General features: G+C 43.3%; 3 protein-coding genes and 1 pseudogene across 9 annotated transcripts in view; 3 read left to right on the top strand and 1 right to left on the bottom strand.

The window, feature by feature from the left end:
* LOC126949250 (cytochrome c oxidase copper chaperone) overlaps window positions 1–16,497 on the bottom strand; it is an 846,236-nt gene that overhangs the window by 106,577 nt on the left and 723,162 nt on the right. The window lies entirely within an intron of this gene.
* The window catches only part of NR1I2 (nuclear receptor subfamily 1 group I member 2), a 36,835-nt gene continuing 21,919 nt past the window's right edge, over window positions 1,582–16,497 (top strand). Inside the window, exon 1 of one of the 2 annotated variants that reach the window (XM_050781895.1) lies at window positions 1,582–4,143. Coding sequence is in view for 1 of the 2 variants with exons in the window: in XM_050781896.1 (XP_050637853.1) it covers window positions 4,607–4,701 (95 nt within the window). In the remaining variant the exon portion in view is untranslated. Of the gene's footprint in view, window positions 4,144–4,207; window positions 4,702–16,497 lie in introns of those variants that run through there. The other variant, XM_050781896.1, reaches the window with a different exon arrangement.
* Window positions 3,764–16,497, top strand: part of NDUFB4 (NADH:ubiquinone oxidoreductase subunit B4) — an 812,324-nt gene continuing 799,590 nt past the window's right edge. Inside the window, exon 1 of the mRNA XM_050781905.1 lies at window positions 3,764–3,767. The gene's annotated coding sequence lies outside the window, so the exon portion shown is untranslated. The remainder of the gene's footprint in view (window positions 3,768–16,497) is intronic.
* On the top strand, window positions 13,778–14,789 carry LOC126949246 (prohibitin 1-like; annotated as a pseudogene).

The raw sequence follows: 16,497 nt of genomic DNA, 5'->3' as shown, positions 1-16,497 counted from the left end.
AATGTATTGAATACCTACTCTGGGAATTAGTGTTATGTTTCCATTTACAGAGACAAAACAGGTCTAATTGATTGACTAAACAGTAGCTGTAAATATGATCAGTGTTTGGATGTCTATTCATAGAATAGGCACAATTTTTCTGAGAGATGATTTGACTCTTGGCTGCTTCCTGTATGACCCCTTGATTTACATTTTATTCAAGAGTTTCTAATATAATATTGTGGAGCAAAGAAACTCGACAGCAACGGCTGTTGAGAGAAAGTAACTGTCATATTAATATTGCTGGGAAGAGGTATTGTGGTGTTACCAGATTCCAGATTTGCACCTTTTCCCCTCAATCCCTTTATCCCTCTTATACATCATAGTGATTTATGAAAATATATGTATAATTCTAAATAATTTTTAGATAATTCCATATATACTGAACACCCAATTATCTCTTTGCTATCAAAGGATAATTTATCTTTATCATGACACTTGCCATCATTACAAATTTAAAGCCTAAAAATTAAAACTTAAGAGGTTTCACACATTTAAGAGCTAATTTATTTAATAATAAATCAAAAGTAAGTATGAGTTTCATTTAGTAGTAGCAAGAGCTAGCTGCAGGGAAGGTCCTCCCAAGGTGGTCCTTTTTCTTCTTTTCAATAAAGGCAGAACTCTATTAAAGCATATTAGTAAAAACCATACTTAAAATGATTACTGCACCAAACTGAGCAGCCACCAAATGCAATTGGTACCAACTGTAATAAGGGCCTCTGCTCTCAGGAGGCTTATGACTAACTAAGGCAAGAAGTCACAGATAGCATATTCTGCAGTGTAATTTATAGATGAGGTGAAAACAAAGTGTTCCAAAATTCTAAGAGAGACATTGGAATTCTGACCACAACAAGTGTAATTTATGGAGCCTCAGAGTAATTAGAGGATCTGGAACAGCTGGCGCTCAAATTTAGTTGTCCCCCCGGTTGCTGGAACCTGCCATTTCTGGGAAGTTAAAATTTGCATCACTGCTTCTACTTGTGATAAAATGAAACTGCTTTCAAAGAGAAGATTCCTATTCCTAGCCTTCTTGGGTAACTTCTACTACCTCCACTTAAGGATGAAAAGGGAGAAGGATCCTCCAAGACTGCCTCATGGGGATCAGAGTGTCACCTCCATGCTTCTGCCCTAAGTGCCCCTGAGCACACCCCAAAGGAAGGCTAAGAGATTTTTGAGAAAGACCATGTGACTGGCTAATAAACACCTATTTTCCTCAGATTCTACCTGAATTTATATCATCAGTGCATCACTCTTTTATCTTGTCCTCTCTTCCTCTTTTTAAATATAAATATTCTCTAGAGATGGGGTAAAACATTGAATGAATTCACACTGAGGAAACTGGCCAGGCACAATGGCTTATGTCTGTAATTTCAGCAATTTGGGAGGCCAAGGCAGACAGATTGCTTGAGCCCCAGAGTTCGAGACCAGCCTGGGCAACATAATGAGACCTCGTCTCTACAAAACAAAACAAAACAAAAAAATTAGCCAAGTATGGTGGCATGCACCTGTAGTCTCCGGTATTTGGGAGGCTGAGGTGGGAGGATTGCTTGAGCCCAGGAGGTTGAGGCTGCAGTGAGCTATGACCATGACATTGCACTCTAGCCTGGGTGACAGAGCAAGACCCTATCTCAAAAAAAGAAAAAAGAAAAAGAAAAAGAAACTCTTCAGGCTGATCAGATCTGCTTTTCTCTGATGAGTAGCTTAGGAGCTCTACATTTCTGGCTGCTGCAATAGACAAAGTGTAGAACAGAGGTCAAGACCTCAAATTTCTCTGACTTCCCAGCTGGGCTTGAGAGTGACATAGGCCCTCACCTGAGGGCATTAGTAAGCTGTCCTTAAGAACAAGAGTGTATTTTCTGGCTGTTTTCTTAACTCATTTCACTATAGAGCCATGCCTAATATTAACAGTGCAGTGCTAGACTACAGAGGCCCGACACTCCTACAGCCTTCTCCTGACTTCTAGCTGGGACCCCACACCACAGACCCAGAGGAAAAGAGACCCAAAGATCCCTGCAGAAAACTGAGAATAGTTCCTTTACCACAGTGGTTTCATAATCTGTTCTTAGTTTCCTGTTTCTGCTGTAAACGATTCACCATATTTTATAAGAGAGAGAAGGCCAGGCTCTTGTGAGCCAGGAGGGATTTGAGAGATGATGAAAGCTATGTATGTTACCCGTAACCTAAGGACTTCTGCAAGGTGCCCTACCTGAGCTGGAGTCGCGCCTTTTTCCCCTGGACATGGAAATACCTGTCAGTGCAGAAAGGCCTACTTTTGATCTTGGAAATAAGTTTTCTGGGGTGAGTTCTTAACCCTTTCCAGCTTTCCCACCCACTTTGGCTGTAGCCATGGCCTTCAGATCTATGTTTCTCAGGGGACCTGCAGGCCCCAGATATAGCCCTATGCTGTCCTCCTACCCCAGAGCACACTGTTCAGGCTACTTCCCCTGGGACTGAAATCCAGTGTTTCATTTACTCTTTTTCTTTCCAATATCCTCATGACATTCAATATTGCACTTACTCTAGGTCCTCCCTGCCTAAGGCCCAAGTCAACTTGCTGTCCGGTGGGATTTGTAATCCAATGCTTCCTCGCCCTAGCAGAATCCCCTGTGTATAATCAGAAATGTGACTGAAAAAAGGACAGAGCCCTATGACTGTGGGTCCCAGTCCCCCACTGCTGACAGTAAGTCCCCAGGAGTGAGCTGTGTAAGCACCTTACATTCTGCACTTGGCTGAAAACAGCAAGGCAAGCCTCCAGTTGAGAAATGTTAACCCCTAGGAAATCCCTGCCTCAAGTCCTTCTCATCCCTTGGGAAGTGCAAATTGGGTAGAAAAGAAACTGATTAAAAACAGAACAAAACAAATCATATTTAGATATTTTGGCTTTTCTCACCAGGGCTGGATTCAAGCATGTCCTTCAAAATAAAAACAACTTAAGTCAATAAATAAATGTAAGGAAGTCCAGATGTTCACGTGAAGACAACTGTGGTCATTTTTTGGCAATCCCCGGTTCTCTTTTCCACCTGTCTGCTCAGTTGTGGTCTCCCTCTCCCTCTCTTGTTGGGGCCCATGCCCCCGCTTTACTGTTGCCAGAGGCTTGTACTTAGTTTTCCTGTTAGGTAGGAGCAGTTACTTCCACTCCCCACACCTGCCATAAAGCATCTTTGTAAACAAAGTGAGTAGAAGGAAAATCTCCTGATATCCACCACATTCGGCTTTTGCTGATTCTGTTCACCTGGGAGCAGCTGCTACTGGGGAATAAGAAGGTTGAGACTGAGAGTGAGGACCGCTGCCTGCTGGCAGGACCCAGGAGAGCAAAGAACCCTCAGCTGGTCCATCCTCCCAACTCCTGGTCAGCCTTCTGTTCTGAGATCAGAGCGGTGGGGTCACACTCTCAAGAACTGTGCTCAGCCGCCTCATCTCACACCCTTTCCCTCTCGCTGTGTGTCTGCCTCCCTCTTACATAACCACGCTGGTGATTGGCACTGTCATAAATCAATACTTTGCTCACTTTCACATCAAGTAACACTATCCAGGGAGGTGGTTTCAACAAAGGAGGAAGTATCAGGAGATCTAGGTTCAAATTAACGTTGCCCCTAAAAGTAAAGGACAGAGACCCTCAGACTGATGAAATATGCTCAGAATTACTTAGACAAAGCAGATATTTGCCACTCTCTTCCCCTTCTCCTGTGTTTTTACAGTGAAGACACCTGAAAGAAAAAAGTAGGGGGAACATAATGAGAGTAAATACGGTAATCTCTTCATTTGCTAGTTCAAGCGCTGGACTTGGGACTTGGGAGTGGCAATGGGGCCGCTTAGAGCCTACATCTGACTTGGACTGAAATGTATGTGAGAGACAAGATTGTCTCATATCCGGGGAAATCATAACCTATGACTAGGACAGGAAGAGGAAGCACTGCCTTTACTTCAGTGGGAATCTTGGCCTCTGCCTGCAAGCCAGGTGTTCACAGTGAGAAAAGCAAGAGAATAAGCTAATACAAGGCAGCGGCTCCTTGGTAAAGCTACTCCTTGATCGATCCTTTGCACCTGATTGTTCAAAGTGGACCCCAGGGGAGAAGTCAGAGCGAAGAACTTACCGCTAAGCAGGTATGGTTTTTCTTTCTTTCTCTTTTGCTAGGGGATGACCGCCCTTCAGCTTCATCCAAAAGATGTGTGTGAACACAAGTATACCTTCTGTTTGAGGTCAGCATCATAGTGGGTGCTGAATCATGTTGGCCTTGCTGCTGTCTCCTCATTTCTAGGTTGGAAAAAAAAAAAGGCATGAAAACAGTCACTTAATGTTGCGCCTCATTACTGATTCTCTCTGGTCCTGCACTAGCCTTCTAGAAAAATCACCACGGGGACGCCTCAACTCTGCATGAGTTACCACAAGTCACACATACAGCCACCTCCCTGTTACAGGGCTGGAGTCCCTGGACCCAGGAAATTCTGCCCCCCCCTCCCAGGACTGTGGGAGCTGGGGGCTATAGGAACTGGGAGCAACTCATTCCTGATTCCTTTTGACCTGCTGGGTTAGTGCTGGCAGCCCCCTGAGGCCAAGGACAGCAGCATGACAGTCACCAGTACTCACCACCTCAAGGAGGGGTCCCTCAGTGCACCTGCCACAGCCCTGCACAGTCCTGCAGCTGAGTTGGCTTCAGACCAGTGAGTTTTCTACCTCTACTATTGAGAGGGCACTTTGTCCCACAGAACCGAGTCTTGCCTGCATGTGCTCAGTGCCACCAAGCCCTTCTTCTCTCCACATTACAGCCCGGCTTGGCTGAGGCTATGGCCAGAGGCACTGCTTTAAGGCCACTCCATATCTAGGACAGGTCAACAGACACCTCTGAGGCCACTGAGTCTTGACTCAATGAATCAGCTATAGCAGGCACTGTTCCTCTGCCACATGGCCTCTAATGATCTGGCCGGAGTTGAAAGGATGCTAAGGGAGGCCTCAGAGGCTTATTTAATCAGTTGGTTAATGGGAAAAAGTATTTTTTGGTACACAAATATGCTTTAAAAATAGTTATGTCATAAAAGTCTAAACCTGGGGTTGACAAACTATGGCTCACAGGCTAACTCTGGCCCACCAGCTGTTTTTATAAATGAAGCTTTATTGGAACACAGCCATGCCCATTAGTTTTGTATTGTGTACAGCTGTTTTTGCCCTACAACAGCAAAATTGACCAGTTGCAAATGAGAGAGTATGGCCCACAAAGCCTAAAATATTAACTCTCTGGCCTTTAACAGAAAAAGGTTGCCAACTTCTGATCTAAAACCTGTCAACTTGTTCCAAAATTATTATGGAATAAACCCAAGACAACCACAAAACTGACTAGACTATGTTTTTTAGGTAATAACTTTTTAAATTATAAAGTAATACATGATTTCATGCTCCTTGAAAATGAGAAAGCAGTATAGATAAACCTAAATTCACCTTTGGCCTTTCTGTCAATCCTAATCTCCAGTTTCCTCAGAAGTACTTAGTGTGATATATTTACTGCCAGACCATTGTGTCTGTGTGTGTGTTCATCTGTGCATAGATGTACCATTAAACATATCTGTTGTCATGTTGTTCTAATTCTGTTTTTCCACTCAATAGCATGACTTGGAGACTTTCCATGTCTGTATAGAGCTCTACGTCATTAATTTTAACAGCTATGTCATATTTCACAGTGTACACTTCTTTTATTTAGCCATTTTCTTTTTGATAGATATTTAAACTTTTTCCAATTTTTCAGTCTTACCAATGAACCCCACTGTGTTTGTCTGCTTGTAGACATGTGCAAGTATTTCACTAGAGGAACTACTGAGAAGTTGAATTACCACATCACAGGATATATATGGTTCAATTTTTGAATGCCAAACAGCCCTTCGCAGTGCCTAAACCCATTGTACTCCCTCCAGCAGAGAAGGATAGTTACTTTTCCTCCATACTCCAAGCAATGCTTGCTGTTTATTCAGCATTTTATTATTTTTTCCATTTGAATTAGTGCAAATGACAACCCATTATTTCAATATTTTAATTTCCCTGATTGTTAATGAAGTTGAGCATTCTTTTTATAGGACCTCTCTTGGCCATTGTATTTCTCTTCTTAAATTACCTATTCATATCCTTAGCTTATTTTATGTTGGACTTTTTTCCTTCTTTGTAGGAGTTTGTTATTTATTCTCAATGCAAATTATTTGATATGCGTGTAATATTCTCCCTAAGCCTGTCACTTGTGTTTTAACTTTGTTTAAATCATACTTTTTAGCCAACAGAAATTTTTACTAATATTTTTGTTGTTATTTTGATGTAGTTGAACCTATCAATTTCCCTCTTTATGGATTTTACTCTCTGAGGCTGATTTTTAAAAGATTTCGCAGCTTCCAAGATTATGAAGCTAGTTTGGTGCACCTTCCTGTAATACTTTTATTTAAAAAGTTAGTCTTTATTCATCTGGCACTTATTGCAATACATTATATCAATACTATTTATTGAAAAGTCCATCTTTTTCCTATTTGTCTGAAATGTCACCTCTATCATGTACTCAATTCCTACTTACACATGTCCATTTTTCTGTCCTTTTGTATTTATTTCCTATTCCTGAGCCAATTTCCACTATAATGTTTATATTTTTCTACTTGATATTTTCCCCCAATAAATAGAAAATCTATTTTGTGTTTTGACATTTTGCCTGGTTACCTTATGGAATTCTCTTAATAGTTATAAAAGCTTATCAGTTGATTCCTTTGGAATTTCTAGATAGACAAACATATCATCTTTATATAGTAAGAGTTTTGCTTCTTCCTTTCCAATCTTTACAAACCTTAATTTTTTGTGTCTTATTAGTTTTTCTTGGCTGAGTAGTAGCCATGAAAGAAGATAGTGTCAGAGCTGATACATACAGTTGTGTGGAAAGTATACTGCACAATTCTAGGGGATACTGTTTACAAACACTTAGATGTCCTAGGCATTCTTGTCATGTTCCTCATTTCCATTTTTATTTTGTACTATGAACTTATTTTTCTTGGAACCTTCTCTTTGGGATTCATTGAGATCGAAACTGTTTTCCTCTAGAGGATTTATTTTTGCTTTTGCCAGGAACCTGAGGACAGAACTAACTGGGACCACCATAAGCTTGGGGTCTACTGGCCACACAAATAGTGTGAATTCTGACCCAAACTTACTTGATCGCAGGCCTGTTGTTAAGAATCTCAAAGGAGTCTTTTCTTTTTGCTCTACCCAGAGCCAAGGCTGAGAAGGCCTGGGATACACCTGTCTCCCTCTGTGGTTCCTACTGACAATGTCACCCTTAGGGGATCTTGAGTTTATAGTCTATGATCTGGTTGGTCCCCAGGCTTTGTCTCCTATTCTACCATTAAAATCCAGGCTCCAGGCCTACAGGAGTCCAGAAAACCCCAGGATAATCATGCCTCCCCTTTCTTATGCCTCTGGCTTAGCATAATCTTATAAATTTTGGCCTCTTGAGACTTCCTTTACTTTCCTACCAGCTCAATCCTGCATGAAAGATGACATTCTTACAAATTTATCCAGTATTTTTAGGTGCTGTATACCAGGAGAATTTTCTCTAACCACCTTCTCCATCATAGTGCCAGCAATAAAATCTTTATTTTTTATTTTAATGAGATTGATTCTAATGCTTCTCCAATAAGATACATAGTAAAAGTGTTTAGTAACTATTCTATATCAGTTTAGTGAAGCTCTCTTCCATTCCTCTTGGTTAACCAAGAATTTTAATCATGAATGAATATTGAGTTTTATTAAATGCTTTTCAGCATTTATCAATTTCCTTATCATATTTCCATAGCTAATTATATAACTCATCCCAAGGGTGATGGAAGCAGAGGTGACCCAATGGCCACTAGGACCCTTGGAATGCAGACTCATGATTTTTCCATTAAAAAGAACAATAAATTCAGGGAATGTGGACAACATTAATTCAAATTCTTAGTGTGGTTGCCATGTTCTGTTTGCTGAGCCATTAGACTCTTGTCCTCACACTTCAGATATTGGTGTCCTGGGCACAACCTGGGCAGGACGGGAGGAATGTGTAGGGGACCCCTCTTGCATACAGGGGCCTTTTAGGTGGCACAACTTGAAGGGGGCTGGGAAAAGTTCTCTGCAACACCTCCTGAACCTCTATGAAACATCGATATGACAAACTGAATACCCAACTGGAAATTGACATAAAGAGGCATACCCAAATCCTAAATCCTAATTTTCCTGGATCTGTGTAAGTTCCAAAGGGTCAAACTATAAAACTACAGGCAATACTGGCACTACACATGCATTGATAAGACATAGGCAGTTAACTCGGAGGCCGCTGTGTCCTGTTAAATATCGGAGGAGGGTACTGTGTGTACTTATGACCTGGGCTGATAACCAGCTCTCAACCCTGATGTGTGTCTAGGAACCTTCTGACCTCTTGGATCTGATGACCAAGTCCCAGGAAGCATAAAGGTCAATTTTCATTTATGGCCCCCTGAAAATAGCAGCTGACTTCACTTTCTTGAATTCACAAACTGTGACTTCAGCTATCTGAGTTTCCTGTGGAGGCCTGTGCATGCCAGGGCCAATGAGGAGACTTTTGTTTACAATACTTGATTTGTTTCATAAAGAATTTAAAACATATAGCCTCATTTTGTCCCCATGAATTCTGTGAAAAAACAACTTGCGTCATGTATCTATTTACTTGACAGGAAGAATCAGAATAAAGGAAAAGAAAAGATGTTCTGGCCAGGCATGGTGGCTCACGCCTGTAATCCCAGCAACTTGGGAGGCCGAGGCAGGTGGATCACTTGAGGTCAGGAGTTTGAGACCAGCCCGGCCAACATGTTGAAACCCCGTCTCCACTAAAAATACAAAATCATTCAGGCATGGTGGCACACAACCTGTAATTTCAGCTACTCTGGAGGCTGAGGCATGAGAATCATTTGAACCCGGAAGGTGGAGGTTGCAGTGAGTAGAGATCAGGCCACCGCACTCCAACCTAGGGGACAGAGTGAGACTGCCTCAAAAGAAAAAAAAAAAAGTTCTGTCATTAATTGACTTCATGAACTGGAACACACCCCAGAGCCCCTGTTTCCTCATTTGCAAAAGGGATAATAAGAACGGCTCTGCCCCCGACTCACTTGTTCAACTTGGGATAAATCCTGCCCTGCCTTCCTCACAGGCACCTCGACATGAAGTTGCAATTTTGAAATGATTTTGTAAACAGCAAAACTTGTGCAAATGTGAGTTAAACTCACCAAACATGTCCCTTCACTGAACAGCATCAATGGTTTTATAGGCATCACTTGCCTGCATCTTAGAAATTCAGTATTCTTGCATTACATTCCCCTTACCTGCTTTTTTCTCTTTATCCTCTGGCCAATTCTGCCATTAATATGTGTGTGTGTGTGTGTGTATATGTGTGTGTGTTTTTGTGTGTGTGTGGTGCGTGTGTATGTGTATCTTGGAGATAGTGGGATGATTATATATAATGCATGTGTGTGTGTACATATATGTGTGTATACACACATGATTATATATAATGTGTATATATGTATACACACACACATAATTAAATATATATATAATCCTGCTATCTCCAAGAGTTTCTATCCCAAAGATTATGGTTTTTGTTTTTTTAACCATTTACCCCCTTTTACTTAGACTCTGTTGCTTCAACTTCAAATTGCCCACTCTTCTCTTCCCATAATCTCAGTGACCTGGTTCCAAAGGTTTTACTTTGACTCATTTGAAGACTAAATGTATCTATGTGTCCTCCCCACATCCTTTTCCGGGGAAGGAACTATCTCACCCTCAAATGTATATTGACTTTAAAAAAAATTATTATTATTATTATTATTAAATTAAGAGACAGGGTCTTGCCGTGTCACCTAGGCTGGAGAGCAGTGGTATGATCATGGCTCACTGCAGCCTCAAACTCCTGGGCTCAAGCAGTCCTCCTGCCCCAGCCTCCCAAATAGCTGGGACTACAGGTATGTGCCACCATGCCCAGACACTTTTAAAATTTATTTTTGGTACAGACAGAGTCTCACTTTGTTGCCCAGGTTCATCTGAAATTCCTGGCCTCAAGTGATCCTCCTGCCTCAGCCCCCGAAGCATTGGGATTACAGGTGTGAGCCACCATCCCTGGCTATGACATATGAAAATTTATTTATTTATTATCGATTGATTGAGACAAGGTCTCATTCTCTTGCCCAGGCTGGAGTGCAGTGGGACAATCATGGCTCACTGCAGCCTTGACCTCCTGGGTTCAAGTGTTCTTCCTGCCTCAGCCTCCCAAGTAGCCTCCCATGACTACAGGCACATGTCACCACACTCGGCTAATTTTTAATTTTTTTGTAGAGATGGCATGTCACTATGTTGCCCAGGCTTGTCTCAAACTCCTGGCCTCAAACGACCCTCCTGTTTCAGCTTCCCTAAGTGCTGGGATTACAGGTGTGAGCCACTGTGCCTAGCCTGTATATTGGCTTTAAACAGCAATTTAAAATGTGAGTCATTTCACATATCTGTTTGATTATTTCTTTTATTTCCTAGCACCATAAAGGTGTTTTTATTGACAAGATCATCTTCTCCATGCCAGTCTGTTTGCATACTGCCAATTTTCTGTCTGGTTAGTTGGATTTCTTAGGTCCTGCTACTATTGCAAGTGTGGACTGCAGACCCACAGCATCAGCTCACCCGGGAGCTTGTGAGATGCTGAAGCTCAGGCCCACCACAGACCTACTGAATGGGAATTTGCATTTTCATGAGCTCCCGGGTGATCTGTACGTACATGAAAGCTGGAGGATCACTCTCTTAGATTGTAAGCACAGGCTCCAGGTGACCTTAAATAGGGCCACTTCTGAAGCAGGCATGGGAGAGAAGGAAGGCAAAAATCTCAACTGCCAGGACCCTGCTTCCTAGAGATTAAAATGTGGTTCAGAACTCAGGTTGGGATCAAATGCAGTTTAATTGACATGGTTATCTTTTTATTCCTTATTGTAGTGCTTTTAACTACTGCATTAGTCCATGTTCACATTACTGATAAAGACATACCTGAGACTGGGTAAATTGCAAAGAAAAAGAGGTTTAATGGACTCACAGTTCCATGTGGCTGGGGAGGCCTCACAATCATGGTGGAAGGCAAAAGGCATGTCTTACATGGTGGCAGGCAAGAGAGAGAATGAGAACCAAGTGAAAGGGGTTTCCCCTTAAAAAACCATCAGATCTCATGAGACTTATTCACTACCACGAGAACAGTGTGGGGAAACCACCCCCATGATTCAATTACCTCCTACCAGGTCCCTCCCACATATGTAGCATTATGCAAGCTACAATTCAAGATGAGATTTGGGTGGGGACACAGCCAAACCATATCAACTACTGATGTTACTTTCCTTTGCTTCCTTTCTTTCTGCTGCTTCTCCACCTCACAGCTTCTGCTTCCTCAGAGCCCTTCCTGCTTCGCAGCTTCCCTGTCCTGCCTTCTCTCTGAGTGCACTATGGCTGCCATGCACAGGGCAGGACCAAGGTACCCAGAGCAATCTGCTATTTTGGCTTCCCTTTCAATTTAAATTCAATTTAAATATTCTTTAAATATTTGTTGACATTTATTTGGTGATGTTCTTTTTTTAATTTGTGGTAAAATATACAGAAGGAGCAGGATTGAAAAATTAATTAATTCTGGTAAAATTCATATAACAAATTTTACCATCTTAAGCATTTCTAAGTGTGTAGCTCAATAATGTTAAGTATATTTTCATCGTTGTGCAGCCAGTCTCCAGAGGTTTTTCATCTTTTAAAATGGAACCTCTACTCATTAAACAACTCCCATTCCCCTTGCCCCACAGACCCTGGCAACCACCATTCTACTTTCTGCTTCCATGAGTTTGACTACTATACCTTGTATTTGTCTTTCTGTGACTGGCTTATTTCAATTAGCATAATGTCCTCAAGGTTCATCCGTATTGTAGCATGTGTTAGAATTTTCTTTTTTTTTCAAGGCTGACTGTATTCCATTGTAATATGTCCCATGTTTTGTTTATCCATTCATCAGTTGATGAAATTTGGGTTGCTTCTACGTTTTGTCTATTGTGAATAGTGCTGCTGTGAACATCAGTGTACAAATAACTCTTCAGGACCCTGATTTCAGTTCTTTTTGGATATACACCCAGAAATGGTTGCTGAATTATATGATAATTCTATTTCAGTTTTCTGAGAAATTGCCATATTGTTATCTATAATGGCTACACCATTTTTACATTCCTACCACCTGAGTCCAGGGTTCCAATTTGTCTACAGCCTTGTCAACACTTGTTATTTTCTGTTTATGTGATAGCAGCCATCCTAAGGAGTATAAAGTGATGTTTCATTATGGTTTCCATTTGCATTTGCCTTATGATTAGTGATGTTATTTTTTCATGTGCTTGTTGGCAAGTGATGTTCTTTTAAATATGTACTATGTTCTTTATGGTCAAAATAAGTAATTTATTCTGTGTAATTTTCCAAACCACACAACTTCTTGGAAGGCATGTTTAAGTGTTTACATAATAAAACAGTACATTTCTTTCTTGCAAGCAGCCCTACACCACATATTATTCCATTTCTGGCTCTGTCTGCCAACTTCAATGTGCTGTCCTCAGGGTTGGGTTGGCTGGAGTGGCCCTGTGTGACAGGCATGTGAGTGTCCCTGAGCACCGTGCAGATACTAGTCTGTATTGTCAAGGAGTGTTTTAAGTCTCCACCTCAGGGTGATGACTGCTTTGGTAGGAAAAGAGGCAATTTAAAATTCACCTGATTTCTGATTCGTTCCAATAATGTTTTGGTGCCTTTGAATATGGCAGCCCCCTAGACAGCAGTCCAGCCAGCAGACCTTATAACTTAGCTCCGTCTGTATGTCTGACATCTAGACTCACGAGAAGAGGATCTAAATGGGTCAGGGAATTACTTGTCCCTGGGATAGAGCAATTACACCATTCTTCACAGGCCCCAGAAGGTCTATGGACCCTTTGTTTGGGCACCGGGAGCTCCTCTAAGAACAGGTTTGGGGTGGGCTTGGCCTCCACAGTGGCCTCCTCCTGCAAGGTCAGGCTGGATTAACATCTTGTGAGAGTCTCCTGCACAAGGAGAGGTGGGAGGCTGTGAACACTTGTATGTAACACCATTTGTCCCCTTGTGTAATTGCTTCACCAATGTTGACAGCTCATGTGACACACCTGTCTTCTTCTGATGGAGGAAGGAAGTAATACCATTTTCTATCAAAAGCATTCCTTGATCATCGCTGGCCTAAAAAACAGTTATTTGATGGGTCTCTTGTCAAAGTCAGTGATATGGTTTGGATGGTTTGTCCCTTCCAAATCTCATGTTGAAATATGACCTCCAGGCCGGGCGCAGTGGCTCACAACTGCAATCTCAGCACTTTGGGAGGCCAAGGCGGGCAGATCACCTGAGGTCAGGAGTTTGAGACCAGCCTGGCCAACATGATGAAACCCCATCTCTACTAAAAATACAAAAATTAGATGTGGAAGTCAGAGTGGAAGCCAGTGTGAGAGGGTTCAGCAGAAGAAAACATAGCTGCCAAGTGTTTGAGTCCATCAGCAAGTTTGGGCTGGCCTTAGCTGTTGCAGGAGGCATGGTGAACTCTGCCTTATATAACATGGATGCTGGGCACAGAGCTGTCATCTTTGACCAGTTCTGTGGAGTACAGGACATTGTGGTAGGGGAAAGAACTCACTTTCTCATACCATGGGTACAGAAACCAATTATCTTTGACCACCATTCTCAACCACGTAATGTGCCAGTCATCACTGGTAGCAAGGATTTACAGAACGTCAACATCACACTCTGCGTCCTCTTTGGGCCTGTCACTAGCCAGCTTCCTCGCATCTTCACCAGCATCGGAGAAGACTGTGATGAGCGTGTGCTGCCATCCATCACTGCCGAGAGCCTCAAGTCAGTGAGGCTCGCTTTGATGCTGGAGAACTCATCACCCAGAGAGAGCTGGTCTCCAGGCAGGTGAGCGACAACCTTACAGAGCAAGCAGCCACCTTTGGGCTCATCCTGGACGATGTGTCCTTGACAATCTGACCTTCAGGAAGGAGTTCACAGAAGCAGTGGAAGCCAAACAGGTGGCTCAGCAGGAAGCAGAGAGGGCCAGCACTCACTGGCCACTGCAGGGGACGGCCTGATGGAGCTGTGCGAGCTGGAAGCTGCAGAGGACATCACGTACCAGCTCTCTCACTTTTGGAACATCACCAGTCTGCCGGTGGGGCAGTCCGTGCCCCTCCAGCTGCCCCAGTGAGGGCCCACCCTGCCTGCACCTCCGCGGGCCAACTGGGCCACAGGCCCGATTATTCTTAACACTGCCTTCCTTCTGCCCCCACCCCAGAAATCACTGTGAAATTTCATGATTGGCTTAAAGTGAAGGAAATAAAGATAAAATCACTTCAAATCTCTCTAAAAAAAAAAAAAAAAAAAAAATACAAAATTTAGCCGGACGTGGTGGCGTATGCCTGTAATCCTGTAATCCCAGCTACTCGGGAAACTGAGGCAGGAGAATCGCTTGAACCCAGGAGGCAGTGGATATAGTGAGCCAAGATCATGCCACTGCACTCCAGAGTGGGTTGACACAGCAAGACTACGTCTCAAAAATAAAAAACAAACAAAAGAAATGTGACCTCCAGTGTTGGAGGTAGGCCTAGTGGGAGGTGTTTGGTCATGGGGGTGGATCCCTCATGACTGGTTTGGTACCCTCGGTAATGAGTGATTCTCACGCTTAGTTCATACAAAAGCTGGTTGTTTAAAGAGCCCGGCACCTCCTCCTCTCTCTCTTGCTCCCTCTTGCCATGTGACGTGCCGGCTCCCGCTTCACCTTCCACCATGCTTGGAAGCTTCCTGAGACCTCACCAGAAGCAGACGCTGGTGCCGTGCTTGTACAGCCTTCAGAAGCATGAGCCAAACAAACCTCTTTTCTTCATAAATTACCCAGCCTCCGATTCCTTTGTGGCAATACAAAATGGACTAACACAATCAGATCTCACTGTAACTCCAGAACCTTGCTGCCCACCGTTCTCTCCTAGCCAAAGTCCACTTTTTCCCCTCCAGAGTTACCACAAGGAAAATGAACAGCCTCAATCCTTGCCACTCAGGTGTCCGTGTAAAGAGAGTCCACCAACAGGTTTTGTGTCAGCAACAAGGCTGTTTATTTCACCTGGGTTCAGGCGGGCTGAGTCCGAAAAGAGAGTCAGCAAAGGGTGGTGGGATTGTCATTAGTTCTTACAGGTTTTGGGAAAGGTGGTGGAGTTAGGAGAAATGTTTTACGGGCAGGGGGTGGATCTCACAAAGTACATTCTCAAGGGTGGGGAGAGTTACAAAGAACCTTCTTAAGGGTTGGGGAGATTACAAAGTACATTGATCAGTTAGGGTGGGGCAGAAACAAATCACAATGGTGGAATGTCATCAGTTAAGGCTGTTTTCACTTCTTTTGTGATCTTCAGTTGCTTCAGGCCACCTGGATGTAAACAGGAGATATGATGGCTTAGCTCGGCCTCAGAGGCCTGACATAGATGAAATTTCTCTTCCAAACACCACTAGCTGGGGAGGTGGCTCTTGGCTGGGGCTGGTCCGTGCACAGGCCAATAAGGGAGCTGGGCAAGTGCGGAAGTGGAGACTAGCTGTGTCCCAGACAGCAACTCTCCCCGGCCTGTGACCCTGGAGAGTCCTTTAGCAGGGCAAAGTGCAACGTGGGCAGACCATAAGGGATGCCTCGGTAACAGACAAGCTTTGCGTGCCTGCAGGGGGACAGGAAGAGGGTGGGGCAGGAGAGGGAGATAAAAGGGCTCTGAGGCAGTGTACTCTGAGCTCCTTCAGTCTCCTGCTCTGCTCAGCCAGTCAGCCCGGCCTCCCTTGTTTACGACCACACAGCACTGCTGTGTGTCTGCCCTTACCTGTGACTCTTCCCTAGCTGCTGCATGGCTAGCAGCCCTCTTCTTTTCTCCTACTCTCTTAAGAAACATGCCCATCACCTGCAGTTTCTCTGGGCTCCCCGTTAATCCGCCTTCCTCATCTCCTAATGCTGCCACCTCCCTGTGCCTGGAAATAGTCAAGGCCGGATTCTGTTCTTTTGCTTGAATTTCTTTCACTTTGCTTCTTAACTCTTTCTAAACTACAATTCCCCCATTCTCACTGCCTTAGTTTTCCCTCTCTCCGTGTTTATCAAACTATATCCCACCGCGCCCTGACAAGGCTTCTCTCCCGTAGATAATCCCCTTTCTAGTATTTTGCTGGCAATATATAGTGGGGTTTTCTCCTTTGCCCTACGTTGTCACTAAACTTCCCAACCTAATAGGCAGTGTCTTGCACCTTCTACTGATCATTTCATTCTTTCTAGCACTAAAGATGACCACTTCCCATGTCTGTACCCAATTCCAATTCCTGGTCTGTTGGCCCAGATGTATCTGTAGCAC

Source organism: Macaca thibetana, chromosome 2 (genome assembly GCF_024542745.1).
Source record: "Macaca thibetana thibetana isolate TM-01 chromosome 2, ASM2454274v1, whole genome shotgun sequence".
NCBI classification, from domain to species: Eukaryota; Metazoa; Chordata; class Mammalia; order Primates; family Cercopithecidae; genus Macaca; species Macaca thibetana.
The sequence above is the reverse complement of the archived record's forward strand: the minus strand, read 5'-3'. Positions and strand labels throughout refer to the sequence as shown.